Source organism: Anoplopoma fimbria, chromosome 3 (genome assembly GCF_027596085.1).
Source record: "Anoplopoma fimbria isolate UVic2021 breed Golden Eagle Sablefish chromosome 3, Afim_UVic_2022, whole genome shotgun sequence".
NCBI lineage: Eukaryota > Metazoa > Chordata > Actinopteri > Perciformes > Anoplopomatidae > Anoplopoma > Anoplopoma fimbria.
This window is the reverse complement of record NC_072451.1, coordinates 8,343,909-8,371,644: the sequence shown is the minus strand read 5'-3', so window position 1 is coordinate 8,371,644 and position 27,736 is coordinate 8,343,909. Positions and strand designations below refer to the sequence as shown.

General features: G+C 41.5%; 1 protein-coding gene across 1 annotated transcript; it reads left to right on the top strand.

Annotated features, from left to right (window-relative positions):
- The first annotated feature begins 12,671 nt into the window (after positions 1-12,671).
- Positions 12,672-16,951, top strand: LOC129089018 (E3 ubiquitin-protein ligase TRIM21-like). Its single transcript, XM_054596333.1, has 2 exons — positions 12,672-12,756; positions 12,969-16,951. The coding sequence occupies exon 2, from the start codon at positions 12,978-12,980 to the stop codon at positions 14,616-14,618; it is 1,641 nt and encodes a 546-aa protein (XP_054452308.1). The 5' UTR covers positions 12,672-12,756; positions 12,969-12,977; the 3' UTR covers positions 14,619-16,951.
- Positions 16,952-27,736: the final 10,785 nt, after the last annotated feature.

Here is a 27,736-nt window from a genome sequence, read left to right as displayed (position 1 = left end):
AGGCCAAACAGCGGGTTTTGGGGAGGCATGATAAGCATCACTGGCTACAACTAACCGTCCAGACGACCAATGAGAGACTAATACTCTGCCTCAGAGCTCTGCCCACCTACCAGGAGAACATTGGAGTGGACAACACTAGGATATACCTGCTAAATTAGGCATATTACCACCTGGACGTGGCTGAGGGAACACTACAGTACCTGTCAAGCCAAGTCTGAGGAACAGTGTGTCATGAACTGGGATAAGCAACTCAGGCCCCTCAGGGGACGGTCCTCTTGTGAGGTCTTACCCTGCTTCTTAGTTGTCTCATGTTCTTTTCTGTGATTTCCTGTTTTATTTTGTTACTTACCTCTCCTCTCGTTTCAGAGTCTCCACTTCCTGCCCCTGTGTTTCCTGCTCTTACGATTTCTACCACGCCCTGATTAATTTCACCTGGTCATCATTAACTCCTCCTCCTAGTCTATTTAAGTCCCTGTGTTTCTTCCCTCATTGCCAGTTCGTCTTAGTTAATTTGTTGTCTAGCGTTCCTGCGATTTTCCTAGTTATCCTGGTTTTTGATCCTGCTCCTGATTCCCGACCCTGTTTTGCCTGCTCCTCGTCTGTTCTGGTTGCCTGTCTGACTCATCACCCGTGTACCGACCCCGGAAAGTAAAGACTATTCTTTTGACATAAGCCTTGTCTCTGAGTCGTGCGTTTGAGTCCTTCTCCTGTGGTTCCCCAGTCGTTACAGTACGAACTGGCCACTACCACGGACTCAGCTGACTCTGTTTCTGTGCGTGCAGCACTCCAAGCCCAAGGGGCTCATATTCAACATCATGATGAGGAACTCACCGCTATTGGCCTGGGAGTTAAGGAGTTGTCCGCACGCCATGATGAATTGCAGACTGCGGTCACCTACGATGGCAGCCGACAGCCGATCACTCATCCTTGTCCCGCCCCACTCAGCATCGCTTCTCGGCAGCCAACTCACCAGCGCCGCCCAGTGGTCAGGAGGAGCCAATGCAGCTGGAGAGAACTAAACTCACTGCTGAGGAACGTCAGCGCCGCATACGGCAGGGCCGGTGCATTTACTGTTCGCAGTTCACTTCATCTCCAGATGCCCAGTAAATGACAGGGCTCATCAGTGAAAAGGAGGGCGCTGGTGAGCCTAGCTGTTTCCTCTGTCAATTCCTCTTGTATCCTCACTCCTGCAAGATTAATTACTTCATCTCAGAATCTTTGTCTCTCTGTTTTTATTGATGAGAGCTTTTTGGATTGGCGGCTCGCTAAGAAACTTGGACTTGATCTAGTTACCTTGCCAAGGCCATTGGAGGCCAAAGGACTTGATGGCCACCAGTTATGCTGGGTCACACACCGTACACAACCCCTTCATCTCATTATTGCTAACGGCCACACTGAATTCCTGAGTTTCCACCTTTTTAATTCTCCGTCCCACCCCCTCATTCTGGGATATCCCTGGCTCGTCAAACACAACCCCCATTTGGACTGGTCCACAGGAGAGGTCTTGGGATGGCACAGGGAGTGCTCCGCCTCTTGTTTCCCATCGGTCCCTGCTCCTGAGCACCCTCTACATCTCCTACGTCTCCTGAGCCTATTGCTCTGGCTACTACGTCCGTCTCAGCCACTATTCAAGCTACATCAGCCTCCGATTTCCCTGATCTTGCCTGTGTGCCCTCCTGCTATCACGACCTTAGGGAGGTTTTCAATAAGATTCGAGCCGCCTCTCTGCCTCCTCACCGTCCCTACGATTGTCCCATTGACTTGCTCCCTGGAACTTCTCCCCCCAGGGGACGCCTCTATTCCTTGTCTGCCCCTGAAAGGGAGGCTATGAAGGAATACATTGACTCCTCTCTGGCTGCAGGAATAATTCGTCCTTCATCTTCTCCTGCCGGGGCAGGGTTCTTCTTCATCGACAAGAAGGATAAGACGCTCCGTCCCTGCAACGATTACCGAGGCCTGAATGACATCACTCTCAAGAACAGGTACCCCCTTCCTCTATCTCGTCGGCATTTGAGCTCTTACAAGACGCCAAGATCTTCACTAAACTAGACCTAAGAAATGCCTATCATCTTGTAAGGATGAGGGAGGGGGATGAATGGAAGACTGCCTTTAACGTCCCCAGTGGTCATTACGAGTATCTCGTTCAGCATGTCGCACGTTCAGCATGTCCGCCAGGTGTTGCAACGTCTACTGGATAACCACCTTTTTGTGAAGGCAACAAAGTGTGAGTTTCACGTTCCCAGCGTCTCTTTTCTGGGCTTCATCATCTCGGAGAACGAGGTCCACATGGATCCTGCCAAGGTAAGGGCTGTCACTGAGTGGCCTACCCCTTCTAGCCGCAAATTGGTTCAACGCTTTTTGGGCTTTTCCAATTTTTACAGACGCTTTATAAGAAATTACAGTTCAGTGGCGGCCCCCGTGTATGCACTATCCTCTTCCAAGACCTTCTTCCAGTGGAATCCGCAGGCTGAGCAGGCTTTCCGGAGACTGAAGGAGAGCTTCACTTCGGCACCTGTTCTTACCCTCCCTGACCCCCAGCGCCAGTTTGTAGTGGAGGTGGATGCCTCTGACGTGGGCATTAGGGCAGTTCTCTCTCAGCGGTCAAAGGACAACAAGCTTCACCCCTGTGCCTTTCTGTCTCAGAGACTCTCCCCAGCAGAGAGGAACTATGATGTAGGGAACAAGGAGCTATTGGCCATCAAGGTGGCCTTAAACGAGTGGCGTCACTGGTTGGAGGCAGCTGAGCATCCCTTTTTGGTTTGGACGGATCACAAGAATCTGCAGTACATCCGTTACGCTAAGCGGCTCAACGCAAGGCAAGCCAGGTGGGCCCTGTTTTTGACCAGATTCAATTTCACTTTGTCATAACGCCCAGGTTCAAAGAATGCTAAGGCTGATGCTTTGTCCCGCCTGTTTGACCCAGATCCTACCCCTAGAGTTCCCTCCAGTATTTTTCCCCCTTCCTGTGTGGTGGGAGCGGAAAACGCACTTGGCTTATTTCTATATTCTAAAAATGAATGATATAAATATACTGAACATAATATGACTACATAATAGTGTATACGTGAGTATGTGTTTATGTTTGTGTGTGTATATGTTTGTGTCCGTCCACGGCTAATCTGGCATACTGCTGCACCAAACTGGATAATATTTTGAGATAAGAAATAAGAGAATCCTTTATTAGTCCCACAGTGGGGAAATTCAGGTGCTTGTTTATGGCTGCATGCCCAAGGACATCTCATGGTTGCAGTGACTCACATGTTTTCAAAACACTTTTATTGCATGTTTGATACTGCCATCGATTGACTGCTGGGTTGTATTCATTCAATCAAACATCACAGCAGTGGTCGTTGCAGAGATCTGAACTATACTGAGTGCACCTTTCTAGTTACAATCTATTTTTAGTGCTGCAACCTCCCAATTGCAGCACCCATACAGCATAACGCACACTGCATAGATATACACGCACACACACACACACACACACACACACACACACACACACACACACACACACACACACACACACACACACACACACACACACACACACACACACACGTATATGAGGTCATGGCAGTGTGGTACTGTGACTAAAAAAGAGATAGTAAGTAACCTCAGGGCTAAGAAAGAGAGGGGAATGTCAGTGTAAGGTGAATTGGACATGACAGGGTGGGGCAGTAGAACAGGGAAGTGCATTAACTGCATCCAAGAGCAACTCATTTAGAATATGCAGTTAATATCCAAAGGACTTAACAGCTACATCACCAGATAAATACATTCATGTTAAAAGGATACCATTCCCTTAGAATGATACCATTCCTTTGATTATGCGGATCGGCTGATGTCTTGTACATTGTATTGTTTATAAAGGCTATCCTTAACACATCACAGTCACATGTGCACCCATGCACACGATTCTCAGCCTTGACAAACTGACATAATTAGATTTGAGAGAACACCATGGAGCAGCATGTGGAGCGTACTAATCAAAGTTAGGGACAAAAATGGTTGCTTAAAGTACACTGAGTGTACATACACTGTCCCATGTTTCAAACCCTGTATATTAATGGAAATTTGATTGGTTAATACTCCTGTTACAGGGACAAGAATGACGCATAGCTCACTCTGGTGCAAGACATTTCATTTCTGTTGAAATATGAAAATATAGGTTAGGTCCAAGGTGCCATAAACACATACTACTTTCCAAGCCAATGTGAATTCTCTTTTCGCAAGTAATCTCTGAACTTTACTCTCAGTTAACTTTTTACACAGCATCACTCAATGTTCCCAGTGTACTCACAGAAATGACAATAAAGAAACAGTGAATAATGAATGAGCTCTTATTTGAAAACGTTATACCTTAAAACATTTTCATCTGACACTGACTATGGAGGGATAGCATACAGATAGCAATAACATAGACTATAACATTATCACGCTAGCAGCGATTAGCATTAACATTACACTACATGTATTTATTATCTCTCCAGCCTGCTTGAAACTGGCTTTCTCCTAAACTACATTGCTATAAAAAAACATCAAAGACTTCACACAGTTATTACCAAACATACATATCCAAACATATAACCGACTTTAGCTCACACAGAAGCCAACTTTCTTTTAGTTTAGTTAGCAGAATTAGATCAGCGTTGCCATTTTAACAACAGGCAAAACTCATTACCTGCTACAATCAAATTCAGTGGCTCAGCATGTTGCAGATACTAAGGCTTTATTCAAGTGTTTTCATATTGTCTATTACCAGGGTTCTGTTTTAAGTCTGTTTACCTGTTGAAATATGAAAATACAGGTTAGGTCAGAGCGCTCTATGTCCCGTAAATACTCACTAACTCATCACTTACTGAGGCTTTCTTTACTCTACTGCAGTAGCTACTGATGTTCAATATAATGCATGGAGCGCCCTCTGCTGAAACTGCTGGGCTTAGCAGGAATAAAATAGCCACACATCCCAGTAAAAGACCAATAACAGAATGGTATAAGAAAGTGAGAAAGTAATTGTATTATGATTTGAGACCTTTGCTTTCACTGAATTGAAAAATAGGAGGGGGATAATATGTCCCTGTCTTCTCAGACACCCAGTGCCACACTACTATAGGTGTATGCCCCAGTCCACGGGTAGAAGAGCCCAGCCTAAAGGCCTGTGTCAATATAGCTTTTTTTCATGAGTGCCAGCATCTTTTTTCAACTGTTTTGATTGAGAGAGAGTATGCAGAATACATGTGGCTGCCAGAAGAAAAAGTACCTTTTTTTGTCAGAGCTCAGCCTTTTTTGTGTGGCTACTAAAAAAGTTATCTAGCTCTAGTCTAGAAAAGTGGTGGTGACATCACTGTAACCAATGGAGGAGGAGCTTGTTTTTGCTGTATCTGTCTTGCCTTTTGAGTTTTATATGTCGGAAAGAAACTATTCAATCAATGACCAAAAAGCCCATTTCGGTCAGGCGGACACAGAATGTTGCTGGTGAGAGTTGTCATTTTATTACCATAGTCCTATTCCTTGTCTCCAACGGGCTGTCCCCCTTGCTCTATGTTTAACAGTACGGTGACATCCATACTGTACAAAGCATGAGGGCACGCATCCTCCAGTTGATGCTTGTGAAAAAAACCAATGTCAAACATAAAGATTGTAGCCCAAATAGAAATAAAAAGCAAAGGGCGGAGCAATTCTGCAGTGGTTAGATTGGTGATATGTTGTCAAGATATTGTTGTCATTGAAACACGAAAAAGCGATGAGAGCGCATTTCCTTTGAAACGCTAGGAAGAAGCACCATGCTGGAGCTTTCTTGATAGGAGAGACGCTAATAGACACCGGCTCTAAGAGTTCAAGAGTCCCTTTCACACAAACCAACAAGCCAGAAGCTGCAGTGGTATCTAAGGGGCAGAGGTGGCGGAAACGTTTTTGGCTTCAGTTGCTGAATCTGTTGGAGTGAGGTGGCCGAATCTTTGGACGTGTATGTCCTGATTTTGTCCGAATAGATCATTGTCTGACGGGGATGGTGAGACAAAGTCCATACTGAAGATGGAGTAAATGGATGAAAGATCTTGCTCATATATAGTTAAGTAAAATAGTATATGTATACATTTTAGAAAAATTGTAGGCAATAATGCTTTTTGCTATAGCTGTAGTTATGAATTAGTGTTGAGGGAGGAATGAACTTGACATGTATAAATAAGATCCATAGTGTCACTGAATTCTATTACGGCACTTTGGATTGGAATCATCCACCTCGTATTTGTTGTTAGGTGTGAGGGAACTAAAATGATATCTCTTGCAAGTAAATGTCCTTCGAATTAATTATTGGAATGCTGTGTTTTAGATTTAAAAGGAAATTATATCCAATTAATTTAGTCTCTTAAAATAGTCTCCTTTAATATACTTAACTATTTATTTGGAACCATGATTTATGTTAAATTAAAAACTGTATCCAAAAATCCCAACATTACGTTAGTCAAAGTTGAAGGATTTTGTAGTTGCAGTAGGTCTGACAGTCTACCCTGCTCAGTTCTGGTTCTCCTGTGCCTCCCTTCCCCCAGTTGGACCAGAAATAGGGCCTGGGTCTCCAGCAGCGTGGTGTTGGCTTCAAGTGGCGACCGGCGGAACAGCAAGGAAAAATTCTGCTCCCGGCCACCAGGAGCCGCTGCAGCCAGCATGGAGCTCTGTAGCTCCTGCGGATCTGGGATCTCTTTCTCTGGTCTCTGCTGGAGGCCCCGCTGGACTTTCTGGTGAATATGCACAATTTGTCTGATTTTAAATATAACTTTTTTTTTAATAAAGGTGAAACACACAATGTTATTCTAACAAAACAAATAAAAAACCTCTGTGTTTGTGTTCACACCTGCAGAGTGTGTGCTGTAAAGAGTGTGTGTAAGTGTTTCTCTGTTCTTCCTCATGTGTTCCGCTAAATGCATGATCATGAACACACGTGGTGAGATCAGAACAGAGGAAACATGTGAGCAGGATCCTTTGAATTTCCCCTCTGCTATGTAGCAAAAGGGGAATTATATTTGTTTGCAAACTACATTTGAATAAATGGATCTACTCAACAATAATGTAAAAGTTTTCAGTAATACGTTTTATATTCAAATAATCGAATCAAACGTTTTTATTACTTGTGTGGATCTTTTATTGTTGACGTTATATAGACGGTTAGTTATCATGGTCTATTAGCTATTATTTGAATGCTTTCCAAGAGTGAATTGCAAACTTTGTGTGGTTTATGTGAACATTTTAACAATTATTGACTATTACCAGTTATATAAAAAGTAACGATAAGCTTACCATCGTGATGAAGCCATAGCCTTTCATTAAGCAACTAATTGATGAATGTTATATAACTTGATTGTGATGTTTTACAAAAATAACACCATTTTTATTTATTATTAAAATGATGTGGAGCTTCTTTATTTTTATTTTTCTATACCCACTCTGCCATGGTGGCTGTTACCTGCCAGTACCAACAAGGGAACCTCAGTTACTGCTTGTAGGTGATGGTGTCAATCTTCCCTGTGTAACTCCTTTTCCTTTTTCCACAAAGCTCTGCTTGTGATAGTGCTAGGCAGTGTAAGGAACAGCTGTCATCTGCCTATGACCAGCAGATGGAGCCAACGGCAAATTAAGTCTCTGTTTCAGCCTGGCCATCCCTGCACTATTGGGAGACCGAAGAGAGATATGGGGATTTCCCACACTGCTGTGAGGCATATAGGTTTGTTTTTTTTCTAGGTTTTTTTCCCCATTTGCAGTACCTAAACATATAAAAATATTTTTTTGGATACCCTATTGTATTGAGTACAATTTATCTACACATGAAATAAAATAAGTAGAAGTAGTCATCATGCCATTATTAAGCCTCGAGTTTGGCGACTTTGCCGTGGCCATCTTGGAATACGGCCGTCGCCATCTTACATTTTTTGCAACCGATGCCAATGAGTGAAGTAGAGACACTTTATACGGATGGAGAGAAACTTCATCATCTGCTCTGGTAGACATTACTACACTATATCTTTACATAGACATTGTTAGAGCCATCATTTTTGTTTTGATTACAAATCATATTATTTCAACTTGCTTATATATTTAGGTAATCTAAATATATTATTTTGACTTAAGAATGGATGTTAAATTCATATTCATATTTTTGGTTGTAACTATTGTTATTTATCCGATGATGATCAGCTGTGATAAGAGGATGGGGTTGGTCCGAGTCTCTGCTTTTGTTTTCCTTCGTGTAGAACGGGAAATTGGTACAGTCTTTGACCTCACATTAGACTTATTATGTTTTTTGAAAGTGAAAATAAATCGATCAGATGACGCAATGGAATCAGCGTCTGCAGAGTTTTGATTTGGAAATGAAACTGCCCTGGTACAAACTGACGGGACTGACGACAAATGGAGCGTCTGCGATGTGCGGTGAAAAAAACGGATTAGTGGGGAGGATGCGGTAAAGATGCAGTGGGATAAATGTGCAGATGAGCTGACAGAGTATCACACCAGGAAAGATGCCACAGAGCTCCGTGACGAAAGTGGCGATGTGAGCTGGCCTTTTAGAGCGAAGTAACAAAGAATCTCACTGCGCTAAACCTCCAGCCTCAGGGACGGGGACGTGTGATCACTGACATGTATGATAACAGACATGTATGACTCAGTGAGAGCTTTCCAAGCTAAGCTGCCAAGCACACTGACTCCACCGCTGTTTTCCCGACTGCACATTTTGCTGATAAACTGGGCGCACTCACTCAGCGATTTGCCGACTTTGCAGCTCAGAAATTTAAATTTGAACTGCTCAGAAATCCATTTGCAGTTTTCGTGGAATTAGCACCTGTGAACATCCAAATGGAGTTGATAGGCCTCCGTTGTAATGACAAACTCAAAGCAAAGTATGACTCTGAGCGCTGCACAGTTTCCAAGCTTCATCCCCAAAAAGATGCCTCAACTCCGCCTACATATTGCTCAAATGCTCTGCATGTTTGGAAGCAGATACCTGTGTGAGCAGCTTTTCTCTGTGATAAGGTGAAAATAAAACCCAGTCGTCACACTAATGCTCCTTCACTCCATCTTGAAGGTTTCCACAGCACAGAACCTAACCCCAAACATTAATGAACTGGCAGCCAAGAAAAGATGCCAAACATCTGGCTCTGGCAGATGTGCATAAAATAAATTTGTATCTTACTTAATATGTTTTCTTTTTGCAATGTACCCAATATCCTTTTTATCCTGTTTAATAAATGTTGACCCTGTTTGGCCGTCGACATTGTCCCAGTTTTTAATTTTGGCCCTCTCTCGATTGAGTTTGACACCCCTGCTCTACGGCCTTGTTGCTACACAGCCACACAGAATAAATTAAAGCAAAGTGGGGGAGAGAGCATGTATGAACAGGTAATATTGATGTTTTATGTTTCCACTTAAGAATACCATATTTCTGTAGTTAGTGTTAATATATTTCATGATGGATAAAACAGAAGAATGTGTTAAAACTTTGCTTCAGTCTAAGGGCTTTTCTTACCCCACATGACACATTTACACTAGCACAAGTGTGTGTGTGTGAGTGTGAGAGGTCTTTGTTTGTGTAGCAAACACTTGGGCATCTCTGGAAACACTAAGCCCTGTCATATCTCGGACAAGGATAACGCACCTTCTTAAACAGAATTCCCCTCTGATGAAGGATGAGATAGCTTCAAAAAGAAATGGAAAGCTTTGTATCTTTATAGATTACACAGAAAATTCATTCTTCACCGGTAGTTGCCTGTTTTTCTCATCTTCTGATTACAGCTGATGTTAGTGATGCATTACTAATTTGCTATGCAGGACCTTTGAGTAACTGTCCCTAGATAACTAACTTTGGAGTTACTGTGTACATTCCTTATGTTGAATATTTAAATCCTTGCAATCCTTGGTGTTTGATTAGGACATGCCTAATCAAACACCCTTGACCTTGATGAGCTCAGAGCAGTGCAACAACCCTGGAGGTCTAAAGTCCCTGAGTGGAGGTGTTGGAGACCTAGGCTGGGATCAGATCCTGCAGGTCTCCTGGAACTGGATGGCAAACAGCAACTATGGGAAGGACATCAGATAAACAGCTGGTCAGCAACTAAAAATAAATAGTACAGTTGTCTCTATAGCCAGACTCCACCAATCCAAAAATGCATTTTACAAAACAATAAACTATGAACTGAGAAAGGAAAATATCTGTCCTTTCAAAATCACATGATTGACTTGCTCTACTGATAGGCAACAGACATGCTAGGCCTTCTTGATGATTATGTCTTTGAAGGATATCAGGATCTGATAGATTGTGTATCCCAAAAATTTGAAGGTCTCAACTTCAGACACAATGTGGTTGAGTATAGGGATGGTGGGTAATGTTGGGGGGCTTCTCCTAAAGTCCACTTTCATATTCACAGTTTTACCCATGTTCAGCTCTAGGTTGTTATGAATTGGGCCAGCTGTTCAATCTCCCGTCTGCAGATGCAGACTCATCCGTCCCAGATAAAGCCGATGATTGTTTTGTCATCTGCAAACTTTAAGAGTCTAACAGACGGGTCTTTGAGGTGCAGTCATAGGTGTAGAGGAAGAAGTACAGTGGGAAGCTCAGCTGGTTGTGAGATGTCTCCATTGGAGCAGGTGAGGGGTGTGAATGTAGGTTTATTAAACTTTCATTTAAACACATTCAGGTCATCAGCCAGTTGATGGTTATCCACAGTAAATTTTCTGTGATCCCCTGCAAGCTTTTCCAGACTGACTGAGAGCATGTTCTTCAGTTTTTCAGGGAAGCTTCTCTTTGCTGCTCTGATCTCCTTGTCAACATGTTTCTTGCCTGGTTACAGGATTCTATCCCCTCTTCTGTGGGCCTACTCCTGGGTCTGACAAAACTGACTGAGTTAAGTTGTAAACCAGGGTTTGTTGTTGTAAGTGCAGAAATCTTTTGGGGCACAGATGTCCTCACAAAAACTGATGCAAGATCTCACAGTAACGACAAGTTCACCTACATCTGTAGCCACAGCCTGATAAAACACCTTCAGGGAACGTTTTACTACAATATCACTAATTTAACTTAAGCTACTTTTAGTACATTTTTGGATAATACTTACATTATTTTACTTAAGTAATGCTTTGAATGCAGGAGCTGTGTATTAGAACTCTATCAAAAAGAAGGGGATCTGAAACCTTTTTCCACCACTGGTTAACAAACTTACCTTACTCAGTTAACCAACTTAGCAATAATCATGTTCCTGCAGTACAGGGATCTGGACATTGGGAGCAGCAGCTGCGAGCCTGCTTCTGAGGGCATCCCCAGACTGCTTGACTTGTTCGTTGGCTTCCTCACGGTCACCCCCATCATCACCACCTTCTTCCTCATGCTCCAAACTGTCCCCTAACCCGTTGAAGAGGTTGTGGAGGAAAAGACAGGCGATGATGACCTCTGACAAACTCAACCTTCACCTTTAGCGCATTCAAGAAGGAGGGCCACCTGGTCTTCAGAATCCACAATGCCCTCTGCCCTGGACAGACTTGTGTTGCTGTCAACACTACCAGACAGGTTAACGGAATAGAGTCATCAGGCAAATTGGTTTTGCCAAGCTGGGAAACCCTCTGTCACCTATGAGGCACTATCCCGAAGGTGGGTACAGCTTATGCACATAACCCTGGCATCGCGCACACAGCGATGGATGCCCTCAAAGACGTCTACATAGCGACCGTTGTGGTCACAGATGGCTTCCTTCAGCTCCCCAAAGAGAATGCAGGCAGGAAAATAATAATTCAGTCAGAAGCACAGCTGTGAAGCATGCTGAGTCAGGGACTTTCCAGCTCCTATTAGGAAAGGCGGAGAGATACTATGCGAGGACTGTAGGCATTGAACAAGACAGAAAGGTGGTTGTGATAAATTCCAGCAACTATTGAGAGCAACCGACTCTTAAACTGGCCAAGATGCCCTAATGACCCCTGCTGCTACAAAGGGGGGTGAAGAGACGACCAGGTTCCGAAGACATCAGAGAAAGCCGAATCAACTGCCACTGAGCGAGAGATGGAAGAATGTGATTCAACCAACTACAATCATCCAACCAGATGCCGAGGCCTTCAGAGGAACAGCCGCCATTCCATGCAGCTTTACCCCCAATCTGCCCATCAGAGCCGTCAGGTGAAACAATACCATTTCCAGATGTAAACGAGTTTGATGTTACTAGGCAAAGTAAATTGGAGTCACATTATAAAATAATCTTAGATATAAATATCTTAGACCAAAAGATCAAAATTAGATTTAACTTAAACTAATATGAAGATGCTTCACAATCTTCCCTGGTGCTTCTCGAACTCTCAGCTGCTGAACGGAAGGGAATAATACCACTGAGCCCTCCATGATCCAGCTCTACACCCGCTGCTACTAGTATCATTATTAGCCATATTCTTATAATTTGTATTTCTTCTTATTCTTATTGTTATTATTACAGAAACTGTGATTTATCCATTGAAATCCCTGCCATGCAGAACTATCACAAAGCAAGAAGTCACACAGGAACTTTGAATGACACACATACATACACACACGCACACACACTCAGTTCAGTGGAAGGAGGTGGAGCTGTACTGGAAAGAGGGGGAGTCAGCGACCCATTTCCTTGTTTATGACTTAAAGCAGCTCAAAGCAACTCTTGAGCTGTGGCCGACACAAATCTGTGTTTGAGGATTAATACGACTTCAAAAGGATCATCAGGCTTTTCTGAAACATTTCTTTAACTTCAACAGGTAAAGTCAATTGTGTTTAGCCGGTTTAAAGAATCGCCATTAGCACAGACAGGAACTGTAAAATATAGTATATACAGCACATACATGTTAATACAAATATATTTTAGTTAATCTAGTATAACAATGATCCAATAAATATGTTTAAAGATTAAATAACATTTGTGTAATGTGAGTTCGATGTGTAGTAATTTCACTTTCACTTTTGTTCTCAGTGTATCACCATGTCAGCTGCCAGCTGTCTGCTGTCTGAAGAGCAGTTTTTGTGCTGCATCTGTCTAGATGTTTTCACTAATCCAGTCACTATACCATGTGGACACAACTTCTGCAAAGACTGCATTACACAGCACTGGAATGTTAACAGTGTTCAATTCCGGTGTCCCATGTGTAAAAAGCATTTTAAAACTCGACCTGAGCTGCCTGTTAATACTTTCATTTCTGAGATGGCTGCAGAGTTCAGACAGTCAGCTGGAAAGAAAAGCAGCGAGGACTCAGAAGTCGCCAGACCAGGCGAAGTCGCCTGTGACATCTGCATCAGCCCCAAGCTGAAGGCGCTGAAGTCGTGCTTGACGTGTATCGCCTCCTACTGCGGTATTCACCTGGATCCTCATATGACAGCTGGCCCCCTGAAAAGACATTCACTGACTGATCCTGTGGAGAACATGGAGGCCAGGGTGTGTACCAGGCACAGAAAAACCCTGGAGCTGTTCTGCAAGACTGACCAGACATGTGTGTGCTCGCTCTGCACTGTCTCAGAACACAGGGCACACAACATCACTGCTCTGAAAGATGCTTATGGAGCAAAGAAGGCCGAGCTGGAGCAGGAAGAGGCTGAGATCCAGCAGATGATCCAGGAGAGACAGCTGAAGATCCAGAAAACTAGACACTTAAAAATGAACAGTCAGGAAGATGCAGAGAGAGAGATAGCAGACGGCGTTCGTATCTTCACCAGTCTGATGCAGAGGGCTGAGAGAGACCTGAATGAGCTCATTGAGATGATCGAAGAGAGGCAGAAGACGACAGAGGAACAGGCCGACAGCTTCATCAAAGAACTGGAACAAGAAATGTCTGCATTGGTGAAGAGAACAGCTGAAGTGCATCAGCTCTTACTTACACAAGACCATCTTGAACTCCTCCAAAGCTTCACACCCATGAACAGTGCTCTTTTCACCAAGAACTGGATGGAGGTCAGCCTCCGCCTGCCATCATACGAGGGGACTGTGGTGAAAGCTGTGGCTGAGCTGGAGGAGATACTCAGCAGAGGGAAGCAGGAGCTGCTTTGTGAAGCCAGGCTGAAGAGGGTCCAGCATTACGCTGTGGATGTGACTCTTGAACATCATACAGCTAATCCCTGGCTCGTCCTGTCTGAGGATGGGAAACAAGTTTGGTGTGGTGAGGTGAGGAGAGACCTGCCAGACAACACAGAGAGATTTTCTCTTTATGCCACTGTCTTGGCACAGCAGAGCTTCTCCTCGGGAAGATTTTACTACGAGGTCCAAGTTACAGGGAAGACCGACTGGACCCTGGGAGTGGTCAAAGGATCAGTCAACAGGAAGGGAATAATACCACTGAGCCCTGTGAATGGTTACTGGGCTGTGGGTTTCAGGAATGGAAACCAGTACTTGACTCTTGCCAGCCCTGTTGTCAGCCTCAGTCTGAACTCCAGGCCTCAGACAGTGGGGGTGTTTGTGAGTTACGAGGAGGGTCTGGTCTCCTTTTATGATGTGGATGCTGCGGTTCATCTCTACTCCTTCACTGACTACTGCTTCACCGAGGAGCTCACTCCCTTCTTCAGTCCTGGTCTTCATCATGGTGGCATGAACTCCGCCCCTCTGAAAATCTCACCTGTCAACCCCACTGACTAGATCTAATCATTCATTTTGTCATTTGAGAAAAGGAAGTCAAAGGATCAAAGCCACATTAACTGAGTGAAAAGCGGTTAAAGGCAGACAATCAACAAGTAAACGGAACCGCGATCCACTATCATCTCATCAAATGTGCATGCACTCATTCATGTTTCTGTATTCATATTGTTCTAGTCTTACATGTACAGTGAAATAGTTTTGGGTTGATGGAATCGTTCACTCTGTCCATGCCTGTTGAGATACCACTTTTGTGCTTCCAAATAAGGGACAGGCGACTTAATACACAGGCCTTGTTCTTAACATAAAACTGAATCAGAAGTTTATCTGAATCTAATATGAGGCGTCAGGAGTCTGAGTCACTCCAAATAAAGCTAATCTTTTCAGTACATAAATCCTTTTTAGTGATGTTATTCTTCCACAGCAGCCCAGCACAGAAACACAAAAAGAGGAGCTTTACACTAAACAAATTATATTTTGGAATATATTAACTTGGTGTTTCTATTTCAGACTTTAAAACCTCATATTAGCTTTGGATTCACTTTAGAGTGTGTTTTCATGGAGATGTAGGACTGTGGAATGTGTCCCCCCTTACTTACATTGTACAGGATCTGTAAAGATTCTCTAATCAATATTCAGATAAATGATAAAACATCAAACAACTATTATCTGTAGAAAGATATAGTGGAGTAATGTTGAACTGACATTCAAGGTTCTATAGACATGAACTCCTTATATATTGTACCTTTAACTTCCAGTATATATTACCATTAAAGATACTATATACTGGTCATTAAAGGGTAAATAGAAGTGAACTCTGTATATATAGAACCTTTAATGTCCAGTATGAACAGGAGGGATGATTACAACAAGCAAATACTCTTTCTTTATATAATGTGGGCAGCGTACAATTATTTTAGCACATACTTAATTTATTAGCTTTATTGAGTTGCTTTAATGCAGCATGTTATCAGTGTCTGTCTCTCATGCTGCCTCTTTTATGTGATTAACTTGTATTATGATATTGAATGGTACACACTGTCTAAGAGAAACAGTCCTCTTTGAGCCTCCAACGTTCTTTTGTAAATCTCAGGCACCGTGTGATTGGTTTAGTTGTGATGGACATTCAGATGGACATCTGACTGATCAGCCTCAGACATGTCTCCTTTGTCTTCACATTCAGTGTCACACAATCGTAGATAGAGAGTTGGTACCATTTTTACATATTTACACCTCCACGATAAATTCTTGTTTGATTTGTTAAAAACATGTTTGCTGCAGTGATGTTTAGGTGTACTCCAGGACATTATGACGGGGTGATGTTGGGTGTGGATACAGGAGCAATAGATGACAATGAAATGGTTTTCAGCCTGTTGTTAATTACTGCTAATTACTCTTTCTGGTTTAAATAAGAGTAGACATCTTTAATTCTTTATGCACTTTCTGTTACACTGTGAATTTTGTGATGTTGTCGGGTAGGTGAAGCAGTTTTATGGGAGGGTCCATACTTATCACTCTGAATTTACTTTTACTATAAAAATTCAACAACCTGATTCGGTAACAGTGTACTTTCATGTGGTCATGTCGTTGAGGCAAATGTGAATTTTACGTTGTTGATGAGGACATTGCAGATTAAAGTCTTAGAGTTACTCAACACCGACTCAACTTCCCCGGGCGCTTCATTGCAGCCCACTGCTCCTCCGGGATGGGTTAAATGCAGAGAAATAATTTCCCCATTGTGGGACTAATAAAGGCTTAATTATTATTATTAACACATTCACCCTCAAAGCCACCCACTTCTTATACTCAGACAACCACTCTGAGGGGGATTTACCCACCCAACCAAAGTAATGCTTCACCAAATATGCAACATGCAAAATGGTATTTGGAACACCGTTTACTCCTACTCATTTTGACAATTTTATCACTCTCAAAACAAATATTACACTTGATGTGATCCATGCGTGAGCATGCAAGGCTGTGGGACATGTCAGATATATATTATATATAGTATGTGGCAACCGTCAGTTACGAAATACTGCCGCCATTGTATGATTTTAGTGGACTGCAATAGTGTGACAGTATTGTCAGGAAAGATTGGCTATAACTGTAAAAGTAATACCATAGGACTTAATGATGGGCTCTGTTATCTTTTATTATTATTTTTAATAACTTAATTTTACACAACAACAACAATCTATGTGTGTCATATTGTTTTTCAGTTGTTGAAACGTAGGAAATCATGTACTCGTGGTATTTCTGATCTCACCATCTTACATGGGGTTAAGTTAATACATTTTTTTTCATTTGTCTGAAAGAATGTATTATAGTTGCTTGGCAACCAGGTTGATGACCTATCGGTTTTGGGGTCCACAGAGGTTTAACCTTAACCAGGTAAAATGTAAATGTCTAAATTGAAAATTGACCCTGTGATTTTCTTTATTTTAATCAGTTTTAACCATTTTGGCAGCTGATGGAGAATTTTGACACTAGGAGGCCTATGGACCTCCTAAAAAAAGCCGTACAGTACCCTCTAGTGGTCAAAGCTGGAAACTATAACTCCATGCCCTGTTTGAATTATTTTCTGAGAAATATTTACATCTGAGATTTGACCAATCCAGCGTATGAATGTTCAGGAGGATAACTGGTGTCTGTTTCCATGAAAAATACTTTATCAATCTTGTGAGTGTTACTGTACATATAGAGTCTATATAGATTATAGATGTGGTAGTATCAAAAAGTCCCAGAAGGTCAAGTTCGGGGTTGATTTGAGTTTGACGGACACATAATGGTTGTTCAGCGTGATGAGATTAAAATCATCTTAAAAATGGCCATACACCGAGATATCTAAATATCTTTAATAACAAAGAGGTTTCTTCATGCAGGAGGCCAGATCTGAGGTCTCCCATTCACACATGAAAATGCCGGTGTACGCTGTGGCAAATTTCTAGAGGTGCCTTAGATATTTTTTGTGGTTTACTCTGATTAATAGGAGCTTTGTGGAATTGGGTAAAATATAAAAAAATCTGGCTCTGCCGCCTCCTGGATGAGACGCTGCTCAACTATCTGAGTCACGCACGTAGATCCAACAAGATGACAGCCAACAAAACTAGAATCACATAGCTGAACTATAAAAAAAAAATGTAAGTGGCAATAAAATCAACAACACTCTCCAAAAGGACATTAGCTGATAAAATTGTATATCTCACGCTCAGTTATAGTTTTGAAAACTAAGAGAAGTGATTCTGCACTGCCCTTTAACGCTGCACTCCTTTACCACCACTTCAGACCACTGCTCCACTGTCTGTCCCACTGGAAGTGAGTTTCCAAAGAGTTCAGTGATTATTGCTCTTCTGCTGGATGCCATTTCTGACAGCTCCTCTGTCTCATCCTCTGGGCCCGCTAAACTGTTGCAAAATACTGTTACTAATTGATAATATTACAATTAAAATAACTGTCAAATATATTCAACTCCAGGAAAACAAGCCATTATTGAAACTACGAAAACATTGTGATGTCCAATCTCTGTTTAGTTATAATGAATTGCTGAACTTCAATCAAAATATAACTCATCTGTACATTACTTTTCACTGACAAGATATTGTCACTTAGATACTGTACAGGTCACAGGGCCTTCAAACTGAACTGTCTTGATTTGATGAAATTCAATTAGTTAACAACAGATTAAAACTTTGTAACAAATACAAATTGAGGGGCTCACATGAAGAAAGTGATTAAGTCAGAGTTGGGTATCTATAGCTTAAGTCGGATGCAGTGGCTGATCATCCTGATTGCTGAAGGCTGCTTCAGGAATGGTGTCCTTGGTCAGTCAATCTTCCAGTCTGCTACAGCTCCCTGTAGTATTTCTGACAAACATTCACTTGTGTGACTTCCATAGACAGCACGGTGAGGACAGGGTTGGCTCTTACCCAGGTGTGCACCGGGCACCCTGATCTGTGATGAAGCTCTCTGTTGCTAGGGAGCTCCACCCATCCGTAGCTAGAACAACTAAGTTATGCTCAAGTCTTCCATCAGTTTAGCCTTTACTTCGATATTAAGTATAGGCAACACATTTTGATTGAAGTGAGCTCTTTGTGTCAGGGATCCAGCCCGCTGAGCAAATGCTTGAAAAATGTTAATACAATGAAAGATTTTAGTATAAGTATAATTACTTAAATTTTATAAATTTGTAATGTTATGAAAGCACACATGCTTACTGAAATTCTTACTTTAGAATAACAAACTGCTGTCAATTTTAAAAACAGAGGGAGGAGACATGGGTGGAGTATTAGGGTCACTGTAAAATGACAGTTCAGAGATCTTGAGAAAATGTAAAATAATTAGTTTGACTGTAATTTTGTGAAATAAATTGAAAAAAGTAACCTTTTGAGAATGAAGTCTAATTAAAGTGGGATACACCACAATGTGATTACAGTTATCCTGTGCATTAGGAGTTTCCAAATGTCCTTAGCAGGATTCAGTTGAAGCTGCAGACACTTTGATCAGCAGAGGGATTGTTGGGAGAAAAGAAGCTACTCAGTTCAGCTGTGTGTGTGCGTTTGACTGAAGGCACCGCCACACCCTCATTACAGCGTCCAAGTGTAAAAAACTTCAGCTTGACATTGAAACCAGTCTAACCTGTGTCAGAAGCCCAATTAGCACCAGCATAACCACACAGCAGATGGTACTAGTGGCTGTTGAAAACATGCCTGTTCAGAATGCCTGGAACGTTTGGCCTGTGGTGTGGCTGCTTGCAGCTCTCTGGAGAACCGCTCATACCAAGAAGTTCACAATCAGCAGTTCGCTGCCTTTGGACTTCAACAACACAACTGCATTGACATAGCTGCTGCGTCACACAGCCAAGTCATGGAAAAGACATCAGGGGCAGACTTTTCTCTAACCTGGGCTAACTCATTGTACCCCAAAATAACTTACAAAAGGCCCAAAGCACTGAGAAAATATGCAACTCAGCTGTATACTACTAACTATGTACTTCTACTTGAGAAGAAAAGATTGTAGTATTACATTTATCTGACAGAAAAATATTATGGTTACGTTGCATATCCAGATGATGCATTATAATTCATTAAGTATTGAGCATCATATTTGAATTCAAAGCTCCTTGAACCGAAATTACAATTAAGTCCATTGTGCTGATAATGGCTTTCTTTCACTCTTCACTTGAAAAAACATTTGAGTGCAGGGCTTTTTTTAAACATGTTTTTATTGTTGTTTTTTTTGTCTTTTAATATCCGTTAGCTCTTTGCAGGCTCCTCTTCTCACCAATATATATCACTGATACTCAGTAGATGCCACCAATGAAGTTCTGCGTGGTTCTGATCACCCGCTGTAGAGCCCTCCTGTCCTGTGACGTACACATCCCATGACAGGTTGTAATGTTTCCAGTTTCTTAAGTTTCCTTAAGAAATACAGACAGATTTACTAGCTTTCTTCACCAGAATAGAGATGTGTGAGGGCCATGTCAGGTTGTTTGGGATTCATCTAGTTTTTAATAAATGATAGTTTGCTGCAATACTGTTCGGAATATAGTGTAATCTAAGATATCATTTTGTGTGCAGAGTTGTTGCTGTTAGCACTAATGATTTTATGCTGTTCATTTCAGTTTGAATTTGATATTTGCGGTTTATTTGCAACCAGTTACATGAAGCACATATTTACTTTGTATTTTTATATAAGCTCAGACCCACTCATATGTACATGTTGATCATGTGGCTATTCATAATGGTATTTGAAGAATAAGGAGATATTTAGTTTATTTTTATCAAACACCCTTCAGTAGACCTGGCTTCAGTTACCTACCAGTCATAACACAGTGTGCTCCCTTCTTTAACGTTCATTACTATATCATCACCATCATCACTGCACCTCCTCACTGCCACTGTCATCATCGTCATTCAAACTCAAACCTGCATGTCCTTCAGTTCTAACTCTGATGTCAGCTTCTTAATAGCTCTGGCAAACTCACATCATCATAATGTAGGTTCTTTGGAATAAAGAAAGATTTAGCTCTTTGGTTGGTTGCTAACACTGTTTTAGGAGGTGACTGTGTGAGTTATTATAAACGACTGAAACATGGAGAGCACAGCTCAAACATCAGCTGTAAAAAGATATCTCACAACTTTTTACAGCTGATGTTTGTTGTTCAGTTTTGATGTCCTTGTTTTTAAATGTATGTCTATTGCTGTGCAAATACACTGAGAGCAACAAAAGTCATATTCATTGTTTCTTTACCCACTTAATGCTGATTCTGATTATATTATTGATTTAATTAAGGTTATTTGATGTTGCTGTAAACCTGAGAAACAGGACCATTGTGTTCCCCAGGTTACATTTCAGTCACTAACAGATTGACATCAGCAGGTCATGACTTTCCTTAGCTCCTAGCAGTAGCTCACATTTACATATATCTGCACACATCTAGATTGCAGGGGAGGACCATGATTGGTGGTTTCTAACTTTGCATGTCAGCACAAGTTCAATTCTCCCTTAAAGCAGAAACCTTCAGAATTAGTGGTGCCATTGCAATGTGATGACATTCCTGTATTTCACTTGTATTGTTGCATTTCAATTCTCCTGCTGCATCTTAAGTTTCCAGTGACTCTGTTCACAAGATTTCCATCACAGCTTTGGTTTACAGGAGCTGTTCCAAAACACAGCGCTCCTCTGTACAAAAAGATTGTCTTCTGTGAAGTTGAAATGGTCTAGATTGGTCAACTAGACTTTTTTTTATTTTTTTCTGGCTGTGTCATGAATAATATGTCAGCCTAAATGAATCAACTCCTCCAAGTCATATTAATACTCACATTCCTCGAGGCACAGGCCGAGGAGGTGGAGTAGCAGCCATCTTTGACTCAAGCCTATTAATAAACCCTAAACCTAAATTAAATGATAACTCATTTGAACGCCTTGTTCTAAATCTTTCAAACCCGAACTGGAAAGCATTGCAGTCAATTCTATTTGTTATAGTGTACCGAGCACCGGGTCCGTATTCTGATTTCCTATCTGAATTTTCAGAGTTCTTATCCAGGTTACTCCTTAAAACAGATAAAGTAATTATTGTAGGGGATTTTAATATTCATGTGGATGTCGATAATGATAGCCTTAGTACTGCATTTATTTCATTATTAGATATGATTGGCTTCTGTCAGAGTGTACAGAAACCCACTCACTGTTTTAACAACACCCTCAACCTTGTTCTGGTATATGGCATTGAAATAGAAAATGTAGTTGTCTTTCCACAGAACCTTCTTTTATCGGACCATAACTTTTGAATTTTTACTACCGGAGTGTACGCATTAGGCAAAAGTTTCTACACTAGATGTCTATGTGATAGTGCTGTAGCTAAATTTAAAGAAGCAAGTCCATCAGCGTTTAATTCATTACCATTGCTCAATATAACAGAGGACTCCTACGCTAACTTTAGTCCGTCTCAGATTGAACATCTTGTCGATAGTGCTGCAGGCTCACTGCGAATGACACTAGACTCTATAGCTCCTCTAAAAAAGAAGATAATAAAAGAAAGGAGGTTTGCTCCATGGTATAACCCTCAAACCCGCAAATTAAAGAAAATATTGCGAAAACAAAAGAATATGGCATTCCACCAATTTGGTAGAAACGCGGTTAGTCTGGCGAGACAGTCTTAAAATATATAAGAAGGCCCTCCTTATTACCTGAGCAGCCTTTTATTCAGCATTAATAGATTTAAATAAGAACAACCCCAGGGTTCTCTTCAGCACTGTAGCCAGGCTGACAGAGAGTCACAGCTCTGTTGAGCCGTGTATTCCTATAAACCTCAGTAGTAGTGACTTCATGAACTTCTTTAATGATAAGATTCTAACTATTAGAGAAAAAATTAATAATCTCCTGCCCTCAACCCTTACCAATCTCTCCTCAAATACAGTAACCTTAGAAACAGCTGTAGAACCTGATATATATTTAGATGGCTTTTCTCCCATCGAACTTTAATAATTGACTTTAACTATTTCTAAGTCTAAACCTTCCACCTGACTCTTAGACCCGATTCCGACTAGGCTGCTTAAGGAAGTTTTACCTTTAGTTAGCAATTCTTTATTAGAAATGATCAGTCTGTCTTTACTAACCGGCCATGCACCACAGTCCTTCAAACTAGCTGCAATTAAACCTCTTCTTAAGAAACCCACTCTTGTTCCAGAGGTGTTGGCTAACTATAGACCTATATCTAACCTTCCCTTCCTCTCTAAGATCGAGAAAGCAGTAGCGAAGCAGCCCCCTGGTCCCTTTTGTTGCAGTCATGTAACGCTAGTGACAACACTGAATCTCACTTAATCGCTTGTTGTACCTTATACGGAATTTTATGATTTTATAAAGATTCTATGTCTCTTCAGAATGAGAAGCTGATTATTGCCAAGTATGTTACAGATACAAGGAATTTGGCTAGGTGATTGATTGGATGTTACAACATAAGTTACACTTGGACTCTATAACCTCCTGCATACTTGATAAGACTGATTAACTCATTTTGCACAGCAACAAATTCAAGTGGATCATTGTTCCTCGTCACATTGTAATCACCTTCATGTTATTACATGACAGTATAATGTAAACTGAATCTATCATGTTCTGTCATGATCTGAGTGACCTGATGCTCTGTCTTGAAGTTCCTGTCTGATGAGGTGCTCCTGAACCCAGCAGACTCTCACCATAGTATGAGAAACCACCAGAGGATAAGATGAACCAGGATGACCTCTGACCTGAGAGCGCCATCAGCATCTGACACAACTTCATTATCCAATAAATCCTTTACTGATGAAGCACATGGTCTGGGCAGTTTACATAAAAAAAATATGGCTTTCCTACAATTTATATTTCCATATAATCGACTAAGTGCTTTGTTTAAAAAAAGTTTTGGGGAATTTTTATATTTAAAAGTAAGGATCTTGCGATACAAAGACTTTATGTAATCAAACTAATTAAAACAGATGCAATGACACTAATTTGATTTCATGCATAAAGTCGGTAAAAAAACCGACTTTATGTCCATTTAACATCCTGACTATGAAATCTTTATTTTGTTGTATAGTATGTGTATTTATTGTCTGTGTCTGTGTAGTTGTATAGTATGTGTATTTATTGTCTGTGTCTGTAGCTGTATAGTATGTGTATTTATTGTCTGTGTCTGTGTAGTTGTATAGTATGTGTATTTATTGTCTGTGTCTGTGTAGTTGTATAGTATGTGTATTTATTGTCTGTGTCTGTAGCTGTATAGTATGTGTATTTATTGTCTGTCTGTGTAGTTGTATAGTATGTGTATTTATTGTCTGTGTAGTTGTATAGTATGTGTATTTATTGTCTGTGTAGTTGTATAGTATAGTATGTGTATTTATTGTCTGTGTAGTTGTATAGTATGTGTATTTATTGTCTGTGTAGTTGTATAGTATGTGTATTTATTGTCTGTGTAGTTGTATAGTATAGTATGTGTATTTATTGTCTGTGTAGTTGAGCTGCTGCAACACTTGAATTTCCCCCATGGGGATCAATAAAGGAATATAATAAATATTATTTTATAGTCTTAATGACTGTGTTGACAAATTACTATGAATTAAACAATGTTTTCTACAGTATTTTTGAGATTGTATCAAATATCTGAAGCCTTGACAAACATTCCACTGCATATCTATGGGGAAGCTGAAAAATAAAATTATTCAAAATTCAAATGAAAATCTGTCTTACTTTGTGAAACATGAACACAGTAGAGTCCCCACAGTAGTCTAGAACACGGCATAAACTGAATGATAATATCAGTTACCCAAAATTTAACATCATGTCAACTTCAGTTTGTTATAAACATGAATTAAAATAAACACAACACAGTGAGGAAGTATTTTAGGAAAAATCTACAATCTCGTCCGATAAAATATGTCTTTTGACATCTGTATGATTTAGTTTTTAATCACGTTATATAACGTTAATAAGCTCCTTTGATACCTCTTGTTCTTTTTCTATGGCTAAAAGTATGTTGTATGTAAGTTACGTTAACCTACTCTGTGTTGAGATGAGCTCAGTTTCCATCGCAAATGTGATGATATGGTTGGAATTTCAGTGACCTTAATTTATTGAGCACACCCTTATCTGTTACTTTGCAAGCTCAAATATAAAATTCTAGGGTCAGTAGATCAATCTCTGCTTTGGTATTTTCTGTAGCCTTACCGCAAAAAGAATGGCGGACAAGAGCCTAATTGTGAGTCGTCTTTAACTCACAACATGTACCAGAGAGTAACGTTACACAGCTGCTACATTAGCACCGGGAGCACAGGCAGCACTTCTGGTGGAAATGTTCTCTGGGCTTGCCTGAGCATAATTCTGAAATATGTTGAAAAGGTGGTTAATCCATTTGGCTGAAAATCCAGACAAAGAGCTTGTCCTCTTTGTATTTGAAGCTGACACTAGCAAGCAGATATTTGATATCTCAGACTGGTTTTGTCCTGGTGCCCAGCTCGACTTGGTATTTGGGGGAGCTCAATATCCAAGAAGATACAAGGTTTGTGGTAAGAAAACACCTTCTTCTACAGCTAGCCAGCCAACAAACAACCAATAATTATTCTTTTTGGAGCCAGGTGGCGTCTGCTGGCTGTCCAGGACCTGCACCTGCCGAACTTGGGAGACATTTTTAAAGGTTTGTTTTAACCTAAACCAAATATAGAGCCAAACATGGATTATGACACTCAACTTCTAGGATTATTCATGAAAACCGAAAACCATTTTACATTAAAAGGACCTCCTGTCCTCTGACCTTCTGTCCTCTGACCTCCTGTCCTCTATCCTCTGACCTCCTATCCTCTGACCTCCTGTCCTCTGACTTCCTGTCTTCTGACCTCCTGCCCTCTGACCTCCTGTCTTCTGACCTCTATCCTCCTGTCCTCTAACCTCCTGTCCTCCGACCTCCTGTCCTCTGACCTCCTGTCCTCCTTTCCTCTGACCTCCTATCCTCTGACCTCCTGTCCTCTGACCTGCTGTCTTCTGACCTCCTGTCCTCTGACCTCCTCCTCATGTAATCTGACCTGCTGTCCTCTGACCTCCTGTCTTCTGACCTCATGTCCTCCTGTCCTCTAACCTCCTTTCCTCCGACCTCCTGTCCTCTGTCCACCTGTCCTCTGACCTGCTGTCCTCTGACCTCCTGTCTTCTGACCTCATGTCCTCTGTCATCATGTCCTCTAACCTCATGTCATCCGACCTCCTGTCCTCCTGTCCTCTGACCTCCTGTCTTCTGACCTCATGTCCTCCTGTCCTCTTACCTCCTGACCTCATGTAATCTGACCTGCTGTCCTCTGACCTCCTGTCTTCTGACCTCATGTCCTCTGTCCTTCTGTCCTCTAATCTCATGTCCTCCGACCTCCTGTCCTCTGTCCTCCTGTCCTCTGTCCTCCTGTCCACTGTCCTCCTGTCCTTTGACCTCCTGTCCTCTGTCATCATGTCCTCTAACCTCATGTCATCCGACCTCCTGTCCTCCTGTCCTCTGACCTCCTGTCTTCTGACCTCATGTCCTCCTGTCCTCTTACCTCCTGACCTCATGTAATCTGACCTGCTGTCCTCTGACCTCCTGTCTTCTGACCTCATGTCCTCTGTCCTTCTGTCCTCTAATCTCATGTCCTCCGACCTCCTGTCCTCTGTCCTCCTGTCCACTGTCCTCCTGTCCTCTGACCTCCTGTCCTTTGACCTCCTGTCCTCTGTCATCATGTCCTCTAACCTCATGTCATCCGACCTCCTGTCCTCCTGTCCTCTGACCTCCTGTCCTCTGTCCTCCTGTCCTCTTTGCTGCTTTGTCTCAGCCAGCAGAGAAGTTTACAAGAACAAACTAAGATAAAGAGTCAGACTACAGACAAACAGCTTCTGTTTTAATTTAGCCTCATCAAGGCTTATCAAGACTTTAATAAGCGCTAGAGCCAGTGTTTGGTTTTTCCATTCTTGGCTGCTGTAAAAACATGACGGTGAAACAGGGGCGGATATAGATATAAATGGCTTTTTTTAAGCTAACAAAAACACAACGGTTCTTAGTTTCAGGTCATTATACACTCATGTAAACATTGTTATTTATATTATTATATTCCATTTCTGCTTATTTATTCCCCTAAATGTAACACACTGTTCCTTTAAGAAACATGCCTCCACACTCGACTGTGTTACACTAAAATAATTCCTGTACAGTATGAGGAGCAGAAATGTTGGGCTCAGCTTTAGTGGCTTTGTACACTCACTGTGCTCACATGTGTCACCTGATGGTCGTTGGCACATAATGCGGGTAATGCTTGGTTTAACTGGATAAATCAAAGCCCCCCTCTGTTAATGTGTACAAATCACCAGAGGATGGGTAGGCTGAGTTCTGTTTCTTTGTACACACTGCCACACATCCATACATGCACGTCACTACTGAAAACTGATTCCTACACGTTGCATTCTTTACTCATGTTCGTTGAAATATATTGCTTCGTCCTCGAAGCCAGCTCGTTTGTCTCCCTGTTGTGTTGCAGCTTCTGAGCCAGGCTGTGACAATACAAATTAAATATTTCCCTCCATCCCTCCCCACACCACATCCTCCTCTGTGCTGTAAAAGCTGCCATGCAATGCCAATTATAACACATTAAATACTGCTGTGGCCCCAACTAAAAAGTTTTTAGGCTCTTTGTGTGAGGCTCTTTGTCAAGTTAAACCAGTAAAGGACACAGAGAGTGGGTTTCTTCTTACAGACAGCGGAGGGTCAGAGTCAAGACATTTATCACACACAAAAGGAGAACGAGCCATCTGCTACATCAGACCTACTAACAGAGAATAATTCAAAACTTTGGCACTTTTCAAATTTGCACATATGGATCCAAAACTAATTAAAGCACATGATCAAACTGCTTTTATGAAATCACTGATCTTTTTATTTACCGATAAAAATATACACCAGGGAAAATAGGCTGCATTTCTTCCATCTTCCCGATTACTCGTCAGTCATGTTATTCATTCATTTACACTCTGAAAGGGTACAGTCCCTTCACTGATCCTAATCCACTGAAAAATGCATACTGAAAAACTAATTTTCATATATTCAGGGAAATCAGCAAGGTTGCCAAGACAGTGAG